The sequence below is a fragment of the Eimeria acervulina genome, genomic scaffold (genome assembly GCF_000499425.1).
Source record: "Eimeria acervulina Houghton genomic scaffold, Eah_scaff213, whole genome shotgun sequence".
Taxonomy (NCBI): domain Eukaryota; phylum Apicomplexa; class Conoidasida; order Eucoccidiorida; family Eimeriidae; genus Eimeria; species Eimeria acervulina.
The window spans coordinates 27,826-41,273 of record NW_013550031.1 but is presented as its reverse complement, the minus strand read 5'-3'; the positions used below and the strand labels follow the sequence as shown (position 1 = coordinate 41,273).

Genomic DNA, 13,448 nt, shown 5'->3' with positions numbered 1-13,448 from the left:
AGCCGTACTGAAGGGATGCGAAGGCCAGAAGAGCACAAGCAAACAACCATCTGGACAGCAGTAGTTGGTTCTTGTAGGCAATGTCCTTGGACATTACACAGTACAGTACATTTCCTGATGGACCACATAGGCTTCTTGTGACGAGTCCAGCCGTAACAGAGAGCGATATGCCAACTGGACTCATGTCTTATTTAATTACTTGCCTTTGCCATTTCAGCATTGCTTTGTAAAGGCGAACTGTTTTTTTCTCTGTATAACTAAATTCCTGCGCCCTCCGCTTGGTTTAAAATGGTCGCCTGGACAGTGTGGAATTGTTATAAATTGCTACACTCGCAACGAACACTCCTAATATACTGAAGCAGCTTGAGGTGTATTTCCTTCTGTTGCAATCCCAGCTGCCCAACTAGGGTAAAACGCAGCTAGAACTTGGAGCCAAAACACGACGGGATAATATTTTCCCCGCTGCTGTCTGCTAGGAGCCTAGCTGTTGCACTGCTAGCCAATCGGGCGCATCTAGCGGTTCACTTTCCAAATGAAAGGTATTAAATTCGACTAGGAAATGAGTTGTGACCCTCAGGAGGAGGACTTTGTCATTATATTATTAATTATGGTGAGCATGATCCTCCAGTCCTTATTTGCAAGCCTCGCACTTGCGAAGGGCCTTGTGCCTGCTGTCCTCCTAACGTGTCGGGAGGCAGCGCAACTTCCCCGTCGCATTTGGACTTGCCTGATGCTTCGTTCGCAGGAAGGCGTCAAGGTTTCTGGGTTGAGCACTTCGCGAGCACTTCGCGAGCACTTCGCATGACGATCGGTAGGATGCAGACCTCTTCATTCGCAGCACTACATAGACTAAGTGTTCATACAGAAATACCAATGAATCCGCATATTCTTTTACCACAGAAAAATCCCATGTTCTACAATGCGGGAGTCATATCACTGTGGAAGCTGGGCTATTTACCATTAAAAATTACGAGTTTTGAGTCTTAAAGGCCCACTAAGGTCCTATAAGATCTCTTTCCGTAATGGCGCAGTACGTGGGCAGCGGTTTGAAATGGCGATGTGTATGAAGGCAATCGAAGTACAACTGCACCACGCCCGGCTTATCCTGGTTTTACATACTTCAGATGCAGCCTGATGCAGCATGCTGGTTCTACGTCGGAATGTTTCCTTGTGGGGATTTCTCTACTGAATCTATGGATGGCGGGGCAGAACAATTCCAGGAGAAAGCGACACGAGGAAGAGGCAACGAGCAGATTCGGCACTCAGAATTGCAAGGAAGCATAGTGCGGCGCATTCTATCATGCCATAGCATTATTTTTGTGGCATTACTCTTACTATTATTACTATTATGCTGATTATTATTATCGAAGTTCGCAAGAGAGAGGCAAAAACCGGGGATTTTTAAAGAGGACAGTTTGACCAATGTTGCCAGGAGAGGCCCCCTTTACACTGGAGGCACTAGGCCCAGAGTTCCGGGAGAAACGGAGGTGGATTTCGTACTGGCAGACCCTCCTCAAGCCAAGTATGCGCCGATCCATGCTCACATTTGTTGCCAGCAACTGCCAACGCCACTTGGGACACGCTGGAAGAAAAATTTACGAAAGTGTAGTGCAGCCGGTCTGTCCACTGCTTTGCGCATTCATGTGATTGCTCTTTCCCGATGGCAGTTGGAGCCCATACAAGTCTATCAGATAAACACAAAGCAAGTTAACAAATGAGTCAAATGACCGTGAAACGTGACTTCTACGTTGGGGCAATTGACAACGTCATTATTTCGGGGGTTGTCACTGTAGGGCAAGCCTAAAGCCTCCATAGCGAATGCGCTATGTCTATGCGCTCTGCGGCGTGAAGCAATATTGCAACCCCTCTCCTAATATGCGCTGCAAGGAAATGAGTGGAAGCACTATTGCCTATTGCAAAGTATTGGGATTCGTTGACGGACTGCGACGGGAACCTCGAAGGACTGCAGCAAGAGGATGCGGGCCGCTTTAGTTTATTGTGGATAGGCTAGGCAGAAATGCCTACTTTATTCCATGCTGAAGCGGACCTGTTGCACAGAGCGTGGCAAAACTACTTACAAGTCACTCCGCACATACCCAACGGATACCAGTACTGGCAGAAACCCCGAGTTTCGCAGCGCCTGCCTACGCGAATTCACGATGCCGCTCAGCATGAGTCAGCGCTTGACCACCACGAACCAAGAGGAGGCTGGTAGTCTTAGTGATAGTTGGAGTGGCATGCTGGTGGATTGTTCACCTTTTGATACAGTGCAAAATTGGTCAGTGTAGCTTGTGGGTCGACTCCCTCCAGTTTGCTGAGTGTGCTTATTCCAGGAGTGCACGCGCCTCTCCAGAGCTCCGCAACTTTTTTAAATTTCCGTCTAAGCACTGTTTAGTTACCCGTTGCTGGACTTCTGGATTCTGCCCCACCTCTACACCTCACCAGCTGCATGCTTCCAACGGCAACTTGTAGCTTTCCAGATGGTGTGAAAAAAAACACAAGGACGCCAGGTACAAAACTGTGGGAAAATATGAATCGCCTGGGTAGAAATTATCTCCCAAATTTTTTGTTCGGCAGCTACTTTCCGGGTAAGCGACTCTGCCCTACTGTATTCCTGCGTATGGCGAGGCCCTAAGGAAAACAAACAGCCCCAGCATCTCGCCAAGCGTTCGTTACTGCCTTTTGCTGGTTGTCTCTGGAACAACGTACTACTGAGAGCTATGCCACCGGTGGATGAACAAAGTTGAGGGGATGTGTGCTTGCAGATACGTGCAACAGCGACAGCAGGCCAGTAGAACAACAAAATTATATTACGAATGGCTAGTAAGAAGAAGCCACCTGCACAGAGTCGATGTACCCGCTTTTGCAGCTACACAGTTACTTCACCCCCTATTACAGCTCCTGTTGGGACCTCTCATGCAAGCACTGCCTGCATCAGATGCAAGCTATAGAGTTACCTTACTCCCTTTTCCAGCCCGTGCTGCTAGCTCACACCCAAAATCCTGTTCGCTCGCTCTCTTTGGCCATCTTCCTGGAGATGCCAGGAGTCAGAGGGGACCGTCTTAATTTTGAGCTGCGTGCAGGATAACATCTACAACGCTGAAACAACGCGCACGCGCATATCCGAAATTAATGCAGTCAGTCCCCAGCATGAATTACCGGCGTGCCCGCTGGCGACTGGATTATGTTGCTCCCATCGTCGTAGGCGCAGAGTATCCCTCCTTCCTAATCAAGTACACCAGTAGGCTGCTAATCTGAAATGGTTGAACGACCTCTGCAAAAGTTCATGGCCACCTTGTGTTGGATAATCTGAAAGACTGCAAAAGTGGTGAAGGCCTCCCGCGAAGATTGGCTTCGCTGCGCGGCAACGACAACGGGTGCGAGACACCATACCCGTGTTCACATAAGCGCGCAAGTCGAGGAACTAAGACAAAGTGGGAGAATGACTTGCTTTTTGCGGAAACACACGAGGTTCAGGCAAAAAGCGTTAACCCAACTGGTGAGCGAATCTGCTCGAGTGCACTAGCTTCCTGAATCACGTGCAAAACCAGCACTTATTTTTAAATGCTCGAGGTTCTAGCCCATCTGCAAATGCATAAGCACCTCTGCGCGATGTGGAAGCCTTGCCGAGTTTTCCGTGCTGCCTGCACAATGAAGCAGGAAGTTATGGCATCCGCTCCGCCATTCGCTGTACCATCCTTTTGCATGCCTTTCTACGGCTGCTAGTAGGCACTCCCGGGGGGAGTATTGGCAGCTACGTCGCTGGCTCTTGGCCGATATCCTACCTTCTTGTCCTCGAAGTTAAGGCGAGGAAGCAAAACTTCCTTCACGGAGAACTTTCTCCGTGGATTTCATCTTCGTAAGCTACCGCAGAGACGCACGGTCTGCCTAGGCAATCACAGATGTTACAAGTAGTACCCACCTGCAGCGCCTCAGGCTCCTGATGAAAGCACGGAGCTCTTGGCGATAGGCTACTGGATGCACATATATGAGTCTCACGGCATTCAGCTGTTGGTAGTTGACGACTATGGCCCACAGCTGTGTTCCCGAACCGTTTTCCTTTCCCCCTGCAATCTAGGCTGGAGAAGCGGAAGCAGGTGAAGTCATTTTCGTCCGCTTTGCATGCATTAAACTCTGAAAGGTTCCTCTCGTGGCCCCAGCTTCTCCCGCTTGGCACCCGAGGCGGCAACTGGTGAACCAACGTCTGCCTAGATGCTCCTAACATGCTCTCGAGAGTCTCAAGCCACCTGAGACCCACGCTTAACAGCCTTTCCTCGGAGAAATGCGAATTTGGCCAGCTGGTGTGTGTGAGTGGATTAACGTCACCTTGAGTGGCGCGTTTTACCTGGCGTGACTCCTCTTATTTCCTTCCTTGTTGAATCTCTGTCGGTCTCAAGTGGCATTTCCTGAGCCCCGCTACAGACATGGTTTCTACTGGTGCTTTCTGCTATACTGGTGTGATAACATGGATTTTCACAAGCGCATTGAGCACCCCCATGCTTCGATTTCTGCTGAGGCATTCACAGTAAATATTTTTGGGTACTAGTCTGCTACTATTCATGAAGTTCCTCTACCTGTTTGAGGCCAACAAACTAACCTAACTACCTTCTCGCGTGCCCAACGGCCTAGGATGGTATCCTCCGGGCCCAGCCGCGCTGCCTGCGTCAATCGTAGTTTGCTTGATGACGTTTCGTTGTGCGCATACGCTGCTGCGGCAATAATTCTCAGAGCAGTCGACGCGCTCAGCTCTTTCCTATGATGCACCTCTTGCTTTCTTGGAAACTGCAGAAGGTGCTTTCCTCCCGCACCAAATCGAAGCCTAGTACAACCCATCGTAGTGCAAAAGGACGAAATCATGCTGGCTCTCAGGGGCCCGTACAACAGACCCAACACCCTCAACGCCGTAGCTTAACGGAAATTCTTTACCAGTGGCGCCTCGGAATCGCACAGAGGGAGACAGCTCGATGGCTGTTATCCGAGGCTTCATATGTGAAAGATCAGGAAATGGACCTGCTAGGCCAGGTGTTCCGTAGGACTTCTCAACCGCGCTCCCCCTTTCTGCGCAGGCGCGCAACAACCAAACACGCCCTGCTTCTACTAATACACAAACAAACTTTCGCTGGTGGCTGCCGCTCTCTGACGATAGTGACCATCACAGCTGGCTGGAGCTATGAGGGCCTCTGTGAGCTGTAGCAAGACCCAGGGCCCCTTGGGCCGATTCCTGTTGGCTCACGTTCACGATCCTTCGAGTTGCGCAACACCCGCGGTTGCACGTCATGCACTTGTGTATGAACCGTTGCCTGCCCTTCATCTGCTTCTGCGTAGGTCGCTTGGTAGAGCGTACCTTGTTGAGAGCCAAGAACTTCTTCCTCCGGCACTTAGATATGCAAACGCGGTTATGCGCCAACCGAATCGCATGCATGCCAGTCAACGCTTCTATATTTTTGGCACATAAACTGCATCTGTTGAGCAGCTACAACTCAGTGTGTGCGGCATGAACTGCAGTTGCTGGTCCTCTTCGCCAGCCTCCCGCCACGCCGATAGGTCCGCCAGCGTCGGGTGGCAACCTCAACCAAAAGGCCGCATTCCCTGCTCTCCACTCTCCTAACACGTGCACGCTGCCCGCTGCCCGCTTATCTGCACCCACACCAGCTGCCACTCTCAGCAGCTTGTTGGTACGATGCCGCTCCTTGGGCACTCACACTTGTTGCCTCATCTGTGGTGTCAGATTCTTCCTATTTTCCCCCGGATGCAGGCGGCGTGGATGCATCGCCTTTATCCAATTGGCTGAGTTGACCGGCAGATTTGTTTTACCATCTAGGGGCTCGCGTGCGCCGTGCCACTGCGAGTAGTCTAGTCGTCGTCCCCGCATTTGAGCGCTGATAGGTGCACGCTTTCTGGGCTTCACTGCATGCCGAGACCGCCTGGCATTTTTTCGTCGCGTTGCCCCGTGTAACTGCCTTGGAATAAAGCAAAATGCGACTCCCAACAACTTCCTGCATCTCCAGCTCTCTAGCCTTTTCCTGCGCCCGGCGCACTCACGAATATCCTTTGCACTTCCCTTTCCCTACTGAGTTACTGCCTCTCCCTCCTGGGGTTGGCAACTTGGTCTTCCTTTGCCCCCAGCTGGCCAAGTACACGACTCCCCCACATGTATTGCATCGGCACGCCTGTTTCTTCGTTTAGAAATTATTAGGGGAGTGGCTTGCATGTTCACCTCAACTTGCTGCCCCTTTTTATTTCTCTGACTAGCTTGGGGTATCTCTGCCATTGGCGAGCCTTCTGCCCGATCATCCTGAGGTCTTTCCCTCGCTGGCGAAGTTCGTCAGTCCAGTCCCCGTAGTTGTGATCCATTACTTTTCTCACATTTTGTCTAGCAGGGTATTTGGCGAAATGAGCTGGCTCGGCCTCTCGGCTTGCCCTTAGAACTTCCCTGTTGCGTGGCTGGCCAAGGCTAGCTGCGGCCTGGCTCCGTTAACCTTGCCTATACCTTTGAATCGCTATCGAGGGAGTGCGACTCTTCCTCAGCCCACCAGTCAGCATACGCTGAAGCAACGTGGAAAGCCGCCTTTGCTGGACAATCTCTACTGGCTCTGCTCGTGGCTTCAGCGGTACACTAGAGAACGCCGACACACACACACACTAGTGTGGCCAGTAGCTCAGTAAGATTCCACCACGTCTTCGCAGAATTGTTTGCCCACAAGCGACTGGCCGATCGTGAAAACACTCCCCTTAGTTTCTTCAGCTGGACTCGGCAGCGTCTTCACCCCATGGGGTGGGAAGAGGCTAGAACTAGAGCGAGGTGGACTGCCGGTGGGGAAAGATGCCGCTGGGGTTTAAGCGGAAAGCGTTTCTGTCCTGCATTTGGCTAGACCGGATATGATTGTAAAAGCATTGCCTAGGAGTTCCAGGCAATTTTTTCGGCATCAACGGGCTTCCAGCTCCTAGCAACTTCTAAGAGACTCTCTGGCCATGGCGAGCAATCCCCCCTTCCCATTATAAAACTGCACTTTTAAGAACTGCTAGAGCCCGGCCTCCCGAATATAGAAACCAGTGAAAGCGGCGGCGAAGGCACGTGCGATAGGGAAGGTTAACAATAGTTGGCCTGGCCGCTTTTCTTCAGTTCCAGGCTGAGAGCTGGATGCTACTGCAAGACTGTGACAATACTAGACTCCAGAGCTTTCCTGGGGCAGCCCCACTTCATTCGAAATTTTCGGGGCCCTCGGCAAGCGGCGAAAAGCAGTTGAACTGGGAGACAATTGTTCACCTGACATGATTATTGCTGGGGCTGGTTGTGACTAATGTTCCTAAGCAGGACCACATGAGAGCAGAACCAACTCGATATTTTCGCTTGCCATAACCCTCTCGACAATTGTTAAATTTATTCTGCCGGCCCTAATTAGCACCCTGCACCCAAAGAGACGAACATACACCAGGGTGTAACATGCCATTTTACTGGTAACGACAAATTGAACTGAACAAAACAGTCAGGTTCCGCATGGAGGCCCCGAGTTGAGTCAGAGTTCGCTACGAAGCCGGCCACCAGCAAGGTGCCGTGTGCGAGAAGCTGGTAACCGGGTAGTTCAATATAACGGAAATTTTGATGCAACCACGCTTTGCACTTAGTTCTGATTCGAAAGCAGCGACACAACAGAAAGATCTGCGGGCTGTCAATGACGAGCATTTTTGTCAGCGGCAGTTTTGTCATTGGCAGCGAGGAAGCACGTAGAGCGGCAGAGTGCATGCCCCGGTGCTTATCCCCCTGCCAGTTTGGGTAAGCGTTTTGTCTCCGGAGTAGGTGCAAATTACGGAAAGGTCACTGATTTTCTGCGGAGGAACGTCGCTCGCAAGCGCAAACACTTGGGCGACTACGGCGAAGCCCCAGTGCCGCAGACAAAGTGGTGGTATTTGAATGGCTCCTCGAGCGTTGGTCGCTCTACTCGGTCTTGGACACCACCTGGATTCTCCAGCGACTCCGCATGTAGAGTGTTGCATTCTTCTCTAGTGGTGGCCAAGGCCATCACCGCTTTTTTGGCTTCATCTTAGACGATCTCGGTGTGCACCAACGGCTTGCGCAAAATTTTCCGAAGAGGCTGCTAAACACCATTCTGGAGCATAGTGTGCTCATGCACTTCTGCCACATTAGTGTACGGCGCCCGCATGAAAGAGCCTTTTCTGGCAATGCGGTGTCCAGGTGGAAAGCGGCATACCCAGGCATTGGCAGTGGGAGTTGCCCAAAGGTTAGGGATTTGGAAATTACGCCACTTGCGGAAATATATGAGGCTCAGGGGAGAAATCGGGCATTTTATCTTCACTACTTGTGTTTGTGTGTGTACTACCCTTCAGAGTCGGCTCGAATTGGAATGTTGCGTAGCCCGATCCGTGTAGTTGTGGCTCTTCGAAAGTTTGTACATGCACTTTTCCTTTGCTTGAGGTGGGTAGGGAAGCCGACGCGCAACCACAACGGTAGCTTTGCTGCAAGCACGTATCGCTTGACTCCAGCCCCTTGTGCGGGTGCTTAGGTGACGTACATTAACTGATGCTTGTTGTAATCCCCGTAAGATCTGTCCTCTGCCAGAATTTTGGTGGCTTGTGGCCGAGTATGCCCGCTGACTGGAGATGTTGACAACTGCTCTTAATAAGCGCAGTTCCCAATTATCCTGGACGACGGCGGGGGTGTGTCTGCGGAGATCGGACAATGATGGCGTGGCAAATTTACCAAAAGTGCTGGTAAGATTTCCTTCTTTCTTTTTCTTTCTTCGGTAGCGGCGCCCGCAGTTCCCATGGCCAAAGAGGTTAGCGTCTGCAGCTCGGCAGAGAAAGACAGGCTTTGCTTGTGAAGGAACCAAAGCTTGCACTGGGGCCCTAGGGAGTTCTGAGCAGTAAGCGTGGCTACACCGGCTTGGGGGAGGGATGAGGGGCGCCGCATACCAGGGCTCTTAGGAATTGCTCTTTAGTTTCCCCAGTGCCTGGACATAAACACTTGGCTCAGCGCTTCAAATCTTTTAACACCTAACCGTTTGCGATCAGCTGTGCAAACCGGATAGTCATAATAGCTGCTACTACTGAGCTAAGATATGTTCAGCAGGGCTGTCGAGGATTGGCGCCCCCCACTGGGCTGCAAGAGTAAGCGGGACTGTGGGAAACCATAGGTACTGGTGAGTCGCTAGCGTACAGCGCCTGCTTTGATATTCCACTCAGAAAACTAATGAATGAACGGTATAAGAAAGGAAGAAGGAACAAACGTTTAAACGCTACTGGGGTCTCCTTCCTGTGGGGAAGGGAGCGCTTTTTGATGCTATGCGAATAGCGGATGTGATTTACGCACGGCGGACAGATTGGGCTGCCCAGCGAGACTGGCAAAGCCTGCTAAAAAGGCAGTTGACGTGCACACTCGGGACAACTTTTCACCAAGACAGGCCTAAGATCTGGTTCTTGTCGGCAACGCGTTTCATGCGCCGTATCATTGCGCCATCCTGACAGGCAGCAAAGCTGCCGTTGCTAGACATCTCAGTTTCTGAAGGACAATGCTGGAAAAGTACAGATAAATGCCATGCACTTCGTTGAGCAGAGTATTCTGTCACACGCTGCTAAAGTCGTTTGCATACCTACGCCTTCATAGTGTATGGAACTGCGTACTCTTTAGGACTGCCAGGTTGCATCTTGTAGGGGGCATTGGTTTCAAAAAGAAATAAGTTACTTCTAGCCACAGAAGAGCGGCGGCTATACCGGTTGTTGCAGTGTAAGCATGTGCATGCGTACGCTCTCTCATTCCTTTCGCCGGTTCTGTACTGCAGTCTAGAGTGGCCTTCAATCAAGAACTTTCTCGCTTCATGAAGGGAACAGCAGTAAGTCTTCTCACCTCGCGACGGAAGAGTGTGAAAGAATTTTCATAGGGGGTTATTTGTGGGCTCCAGGAACGGCCGGCAAAAGCGGTGCTAGCTACGCATGCCAGTTAGTAGCGTAAAGTTGCTAGCTACGGAGATTAAGCTTGCGAGACATTCTGGCTTGACGATCAGCGGCCGTACATGTTTTCAGAAGAATAGCCTGTCCAGCAAAAGCCTGCATGAAGGCATCCCGACAACGTTATACCATTTTGCTTAAAAAGGCATGAGTTCTTTCTGGATAGCAGCTGAAAGACGAGGCAGTTGTTCTCGACATTAGGGCCAACTGGATAATTGGTGCAGCGCAGGTCCTGACGCTGGTTGGTCTACTTTACAGCCCGTTTTCTTACTGGGTTTTGCAATGACAGCGCAAAAATATACTGGCTGAAATTCAGCTTTAGTTTGTTTGGAGCAACTGCAAGCCTATGTTTGCAGAAGTTCAATTAGTCTCCAGTCACGGGCAGAATGCGGTAGTATCTCCAATCACCGACACTTTTCTTTCTGCTATTTATTCGGAAATCGGGGGAACGACGCCACCTCACGAATTCTGCTAGACTAAAAGATATGTTCAGCAGTGCGTAATGAACCACGCCTTGGAGAGTGGCTCAAAGGGAGGTCCTGGGGCAAGCCCACTTTGTTACGAAAGACGTGAATTTCACATTTGAAACATGTCCCCGCACACGTTTCTGCAGAGTAATGATTTCCCGCGTTGGTTAAGAAGTGCAGCTAATTACAATGGCAAGGCGGTCTGGCAGCGAAAATGCGGGATAGGCATGGGGCAGAATCAGAGTAATTGCAGCCTGCTTAGGGGACATCATGCGGAACAAGAGTATGGTTGCACTTCCTGCGCCGTTCATTATTTCTTCTGTTTTCTATTTTCTTACGTGAGCAAAAGCAAATGTCGTTTAATCCATTTCCAATTCACAGCTACACCCCCAACTAGAAATGTGCTTTTGCCTTGCGCGAGCATCCTCGAAAAATCCAAATAGCAAAAACATGTTCTAGAACCCGCAGGTTTTTTTTGAGAAAAAAGGGATATTATAATGGTAGTCTTTCTGCAATATACTAGCACATGTTTTTTTTTCGCGCTTTCATATGTAATCAGCTTTTACACGCAGTAACCCAGCTAGTAAAAAGCGAAGAATGCTTCTGAGAAATCCCTGCAATGCGCGGTGTTTTTCTCGTCTCTGTGTTCATGGCAAGCCAGCCACCTGGAGAGATCTGTTGCACCTGTTTTATCCGCCTCGGTAGCTCTGTGGAAGATGCAAGGACATTTGTGGTCCTCCAAGTTCACAAGAGTCGTCTTACAGAATCCCCAAGAACATGACGGACCGCATACAGAAGAAGCAAACCAACATAACATTTTTTGTCTCTATTTTTAGGGCGCCTTCAATGAGTATAAACGTAGCTTCCTATTTTGGTGATAGCTTTATTTCTGCCTATGCTGCGGCTAACGTAAGACAGAGAAAGTAGCTTACGAAAAACGCATCGGCGGTGATGATAGTAGTTGGAGAGTTTGAGGCTTTGACACTCGAAAAGTCAAATTTTCAGGGTTCGTGTATGAAGCAAAGATTTTTCCTGCAACAGGTTATACAATGGTTATTCTTTCTCAATCCGTCGTACGTGTTTCCACTGAAAGAGGGCATTCAAACTGTTCCAAACCAAGGCGGCCGACAGTCTTACGCTGGCAGCTGTTGCTTTTCGCTAACGCGGCTGATGGAGGCTCCGCTTAGCACTTTTGCCACCGGCTTTCTCTCGCACCTGCAGAGCTGTCGCGCCTGAATATTCCCCGCTGTGCTTGGGAGAAATCTTGAACCGCCGCTGTTCTAGCGTTTCTGCTAAATGGCAATCTCTAACCTTCCTTGCACTTATTGTTCCTAACCTCACGAGGGTTTCTGCTTTTGCCCCATGAACGCACCACGACCATCGCAGGGGGGCTTCGACCTGTTTAGAGGAAACCATCACTGTGCTGAAACGAGCTAAGCACGGATGATTTTTTTCTTTCCCATGACAGACTAAAGAGTCGGGTGAGATAAGGCGTTAAGAAGCTGAGCAGTAAAATTTTCTCAAACGGCAGTCGCCTTGCAAGATAAATTGTTTGCTTCGCAGCTATGCTTCGGGTTAGGTTTATTGATGTGTGTTGTATTGCTTACTGGCCTTGTTTGCCGCTAGCCACGGGCCCTCAGAACGGTTTTCTAGGAGCTTGTCGCATTTTTAGCACTAGTGCGCTTGCTGTCATAAATCGATCTTGGAAACACCCCGCTTCGAAGCATTTCCTCCTTCGATAAGCACCGTTCGAAAAAAAAGTCAGCTAGATTGACATCAAACATGAAGTTTGCCAATCTCAGCATTGCTAAACTTGGAAAAAAAATTAGAAAACAGCCCTACTGTCATACAAAATATATTTAGCCTCTGGCAAATACAAGAATGGGACTTGCAACGAGGGCATTTAGGCTTTGAACAGTTCTCTTGTCGCTTAGTTTGTGCAAGAAACCGAGAGGGATGTCACCGGCCCTCTCGCTTACTAGGACAGCCCGTAGCGACTTTGGTACGCAAATATCTTTGATTTTTCTTGATTCATACATCAGGACTATTGGGTTGCAGAGGAGGACAAATTCAACGTCTCATCAACCACCTGTAGAAGGCAACCCACCATAGCATTCCGCCAAGCTCGTGCACCTATGACGAAACAGCTGAAAACGAACTACAGGGGTTTTCGCGTTTTCGGAGGTATACGTGGAATAGGCAGTTGTGTCCAGATGATGGTGGTATATCGCTATCTTCATATGAAGAACCACTGACCTCGCGCTTTGAGAAGCAGAACTGTGTGCGACAGTAATGCAACCTGCGTGCTAGTCAGCGCTAGCGCCAACCGGCGCCCCAGCAACACCTCATCAAGTTCGTGACCCCTTTCCTTCTTCCACATGCTAGTGCCACAAGTATGGGCTTTTCATGATGCATCTAAGCTACTTTGAGTGTGGCTTGTCAACCGCTTTTTTGGGTAACGTGCTCTACCTGACTTTCTTCTACTCTAGACCAGCTAAATTTTGCATTGTGGGGCGAAATATGTGCGGTTATACCCACCGTGTGCTGGACCGAAGAGGCTCTCTCGAAACGTTTTGCCTTCTAGCTTTTCGTTGAATTGTAAGCATACTGCGCCCGCTACAGGTCCACTGTAGTTTCAATTCTACAACAACTCGTTTCTCTTTCTTTCTAAGAGTTCATCTTAGCTTGCAAGGGGAATATCCTCTCGATTGGGGCACAATTGAAATTGCGATGTATTATGGTGTGTATTTTACGCATTCGTGCACAGCTAAATGCCGGGTTCCTTGCCTGCGAAATTGTTTCGTGCTAGCATCCTACACATATCTGCCCCTGCGTGAATGCTTTTCGATCTCAAAAAAAATAGCAGATACACGAGAGGGGCCCGGACGACTTAACACCAATTTTTGCCAAAACGTGTTTGCTGTGGTAATCTACAGGCACTGTGTACTCCTGTTAAGCGACGTTATTCATCACCAAGTTTCAAGGATTTTCAAGCAAGAAGGAACCTCGCAAAATCAC

The 13,448-nt window shown here is 49.8% G+C and overlaps 1 protein-coding gene across 1 annotated transcript; it reads right to left on the bottom strand.

Annotated features, from left to right (window-relative positions):
• Positions 1 to 4,742: 4,742 nt before the first annotated feature.
• Positions 4,743 to 5,872, bottom strand: EAH_00025860 (hypothetical protein; the record flags this gene model as incomplete). Its single annotated transcript, XM_013396585.1, has 4 exons — positions 4,743 to 4,819; positions 4,927 to 5,058; positions 5,234 to 5,377; positions 5,815 to 5,872. 4 exons carry the CDS (start codon positions 5,870 to 5,872, stop codon positions 4,743 to 4,745), a joined length of 411 nt encoding a protein of 136 aa, XP_013252039.1.
• Positions 5,873 to 13,448: the final 7,576 nt, after the last annotated feature.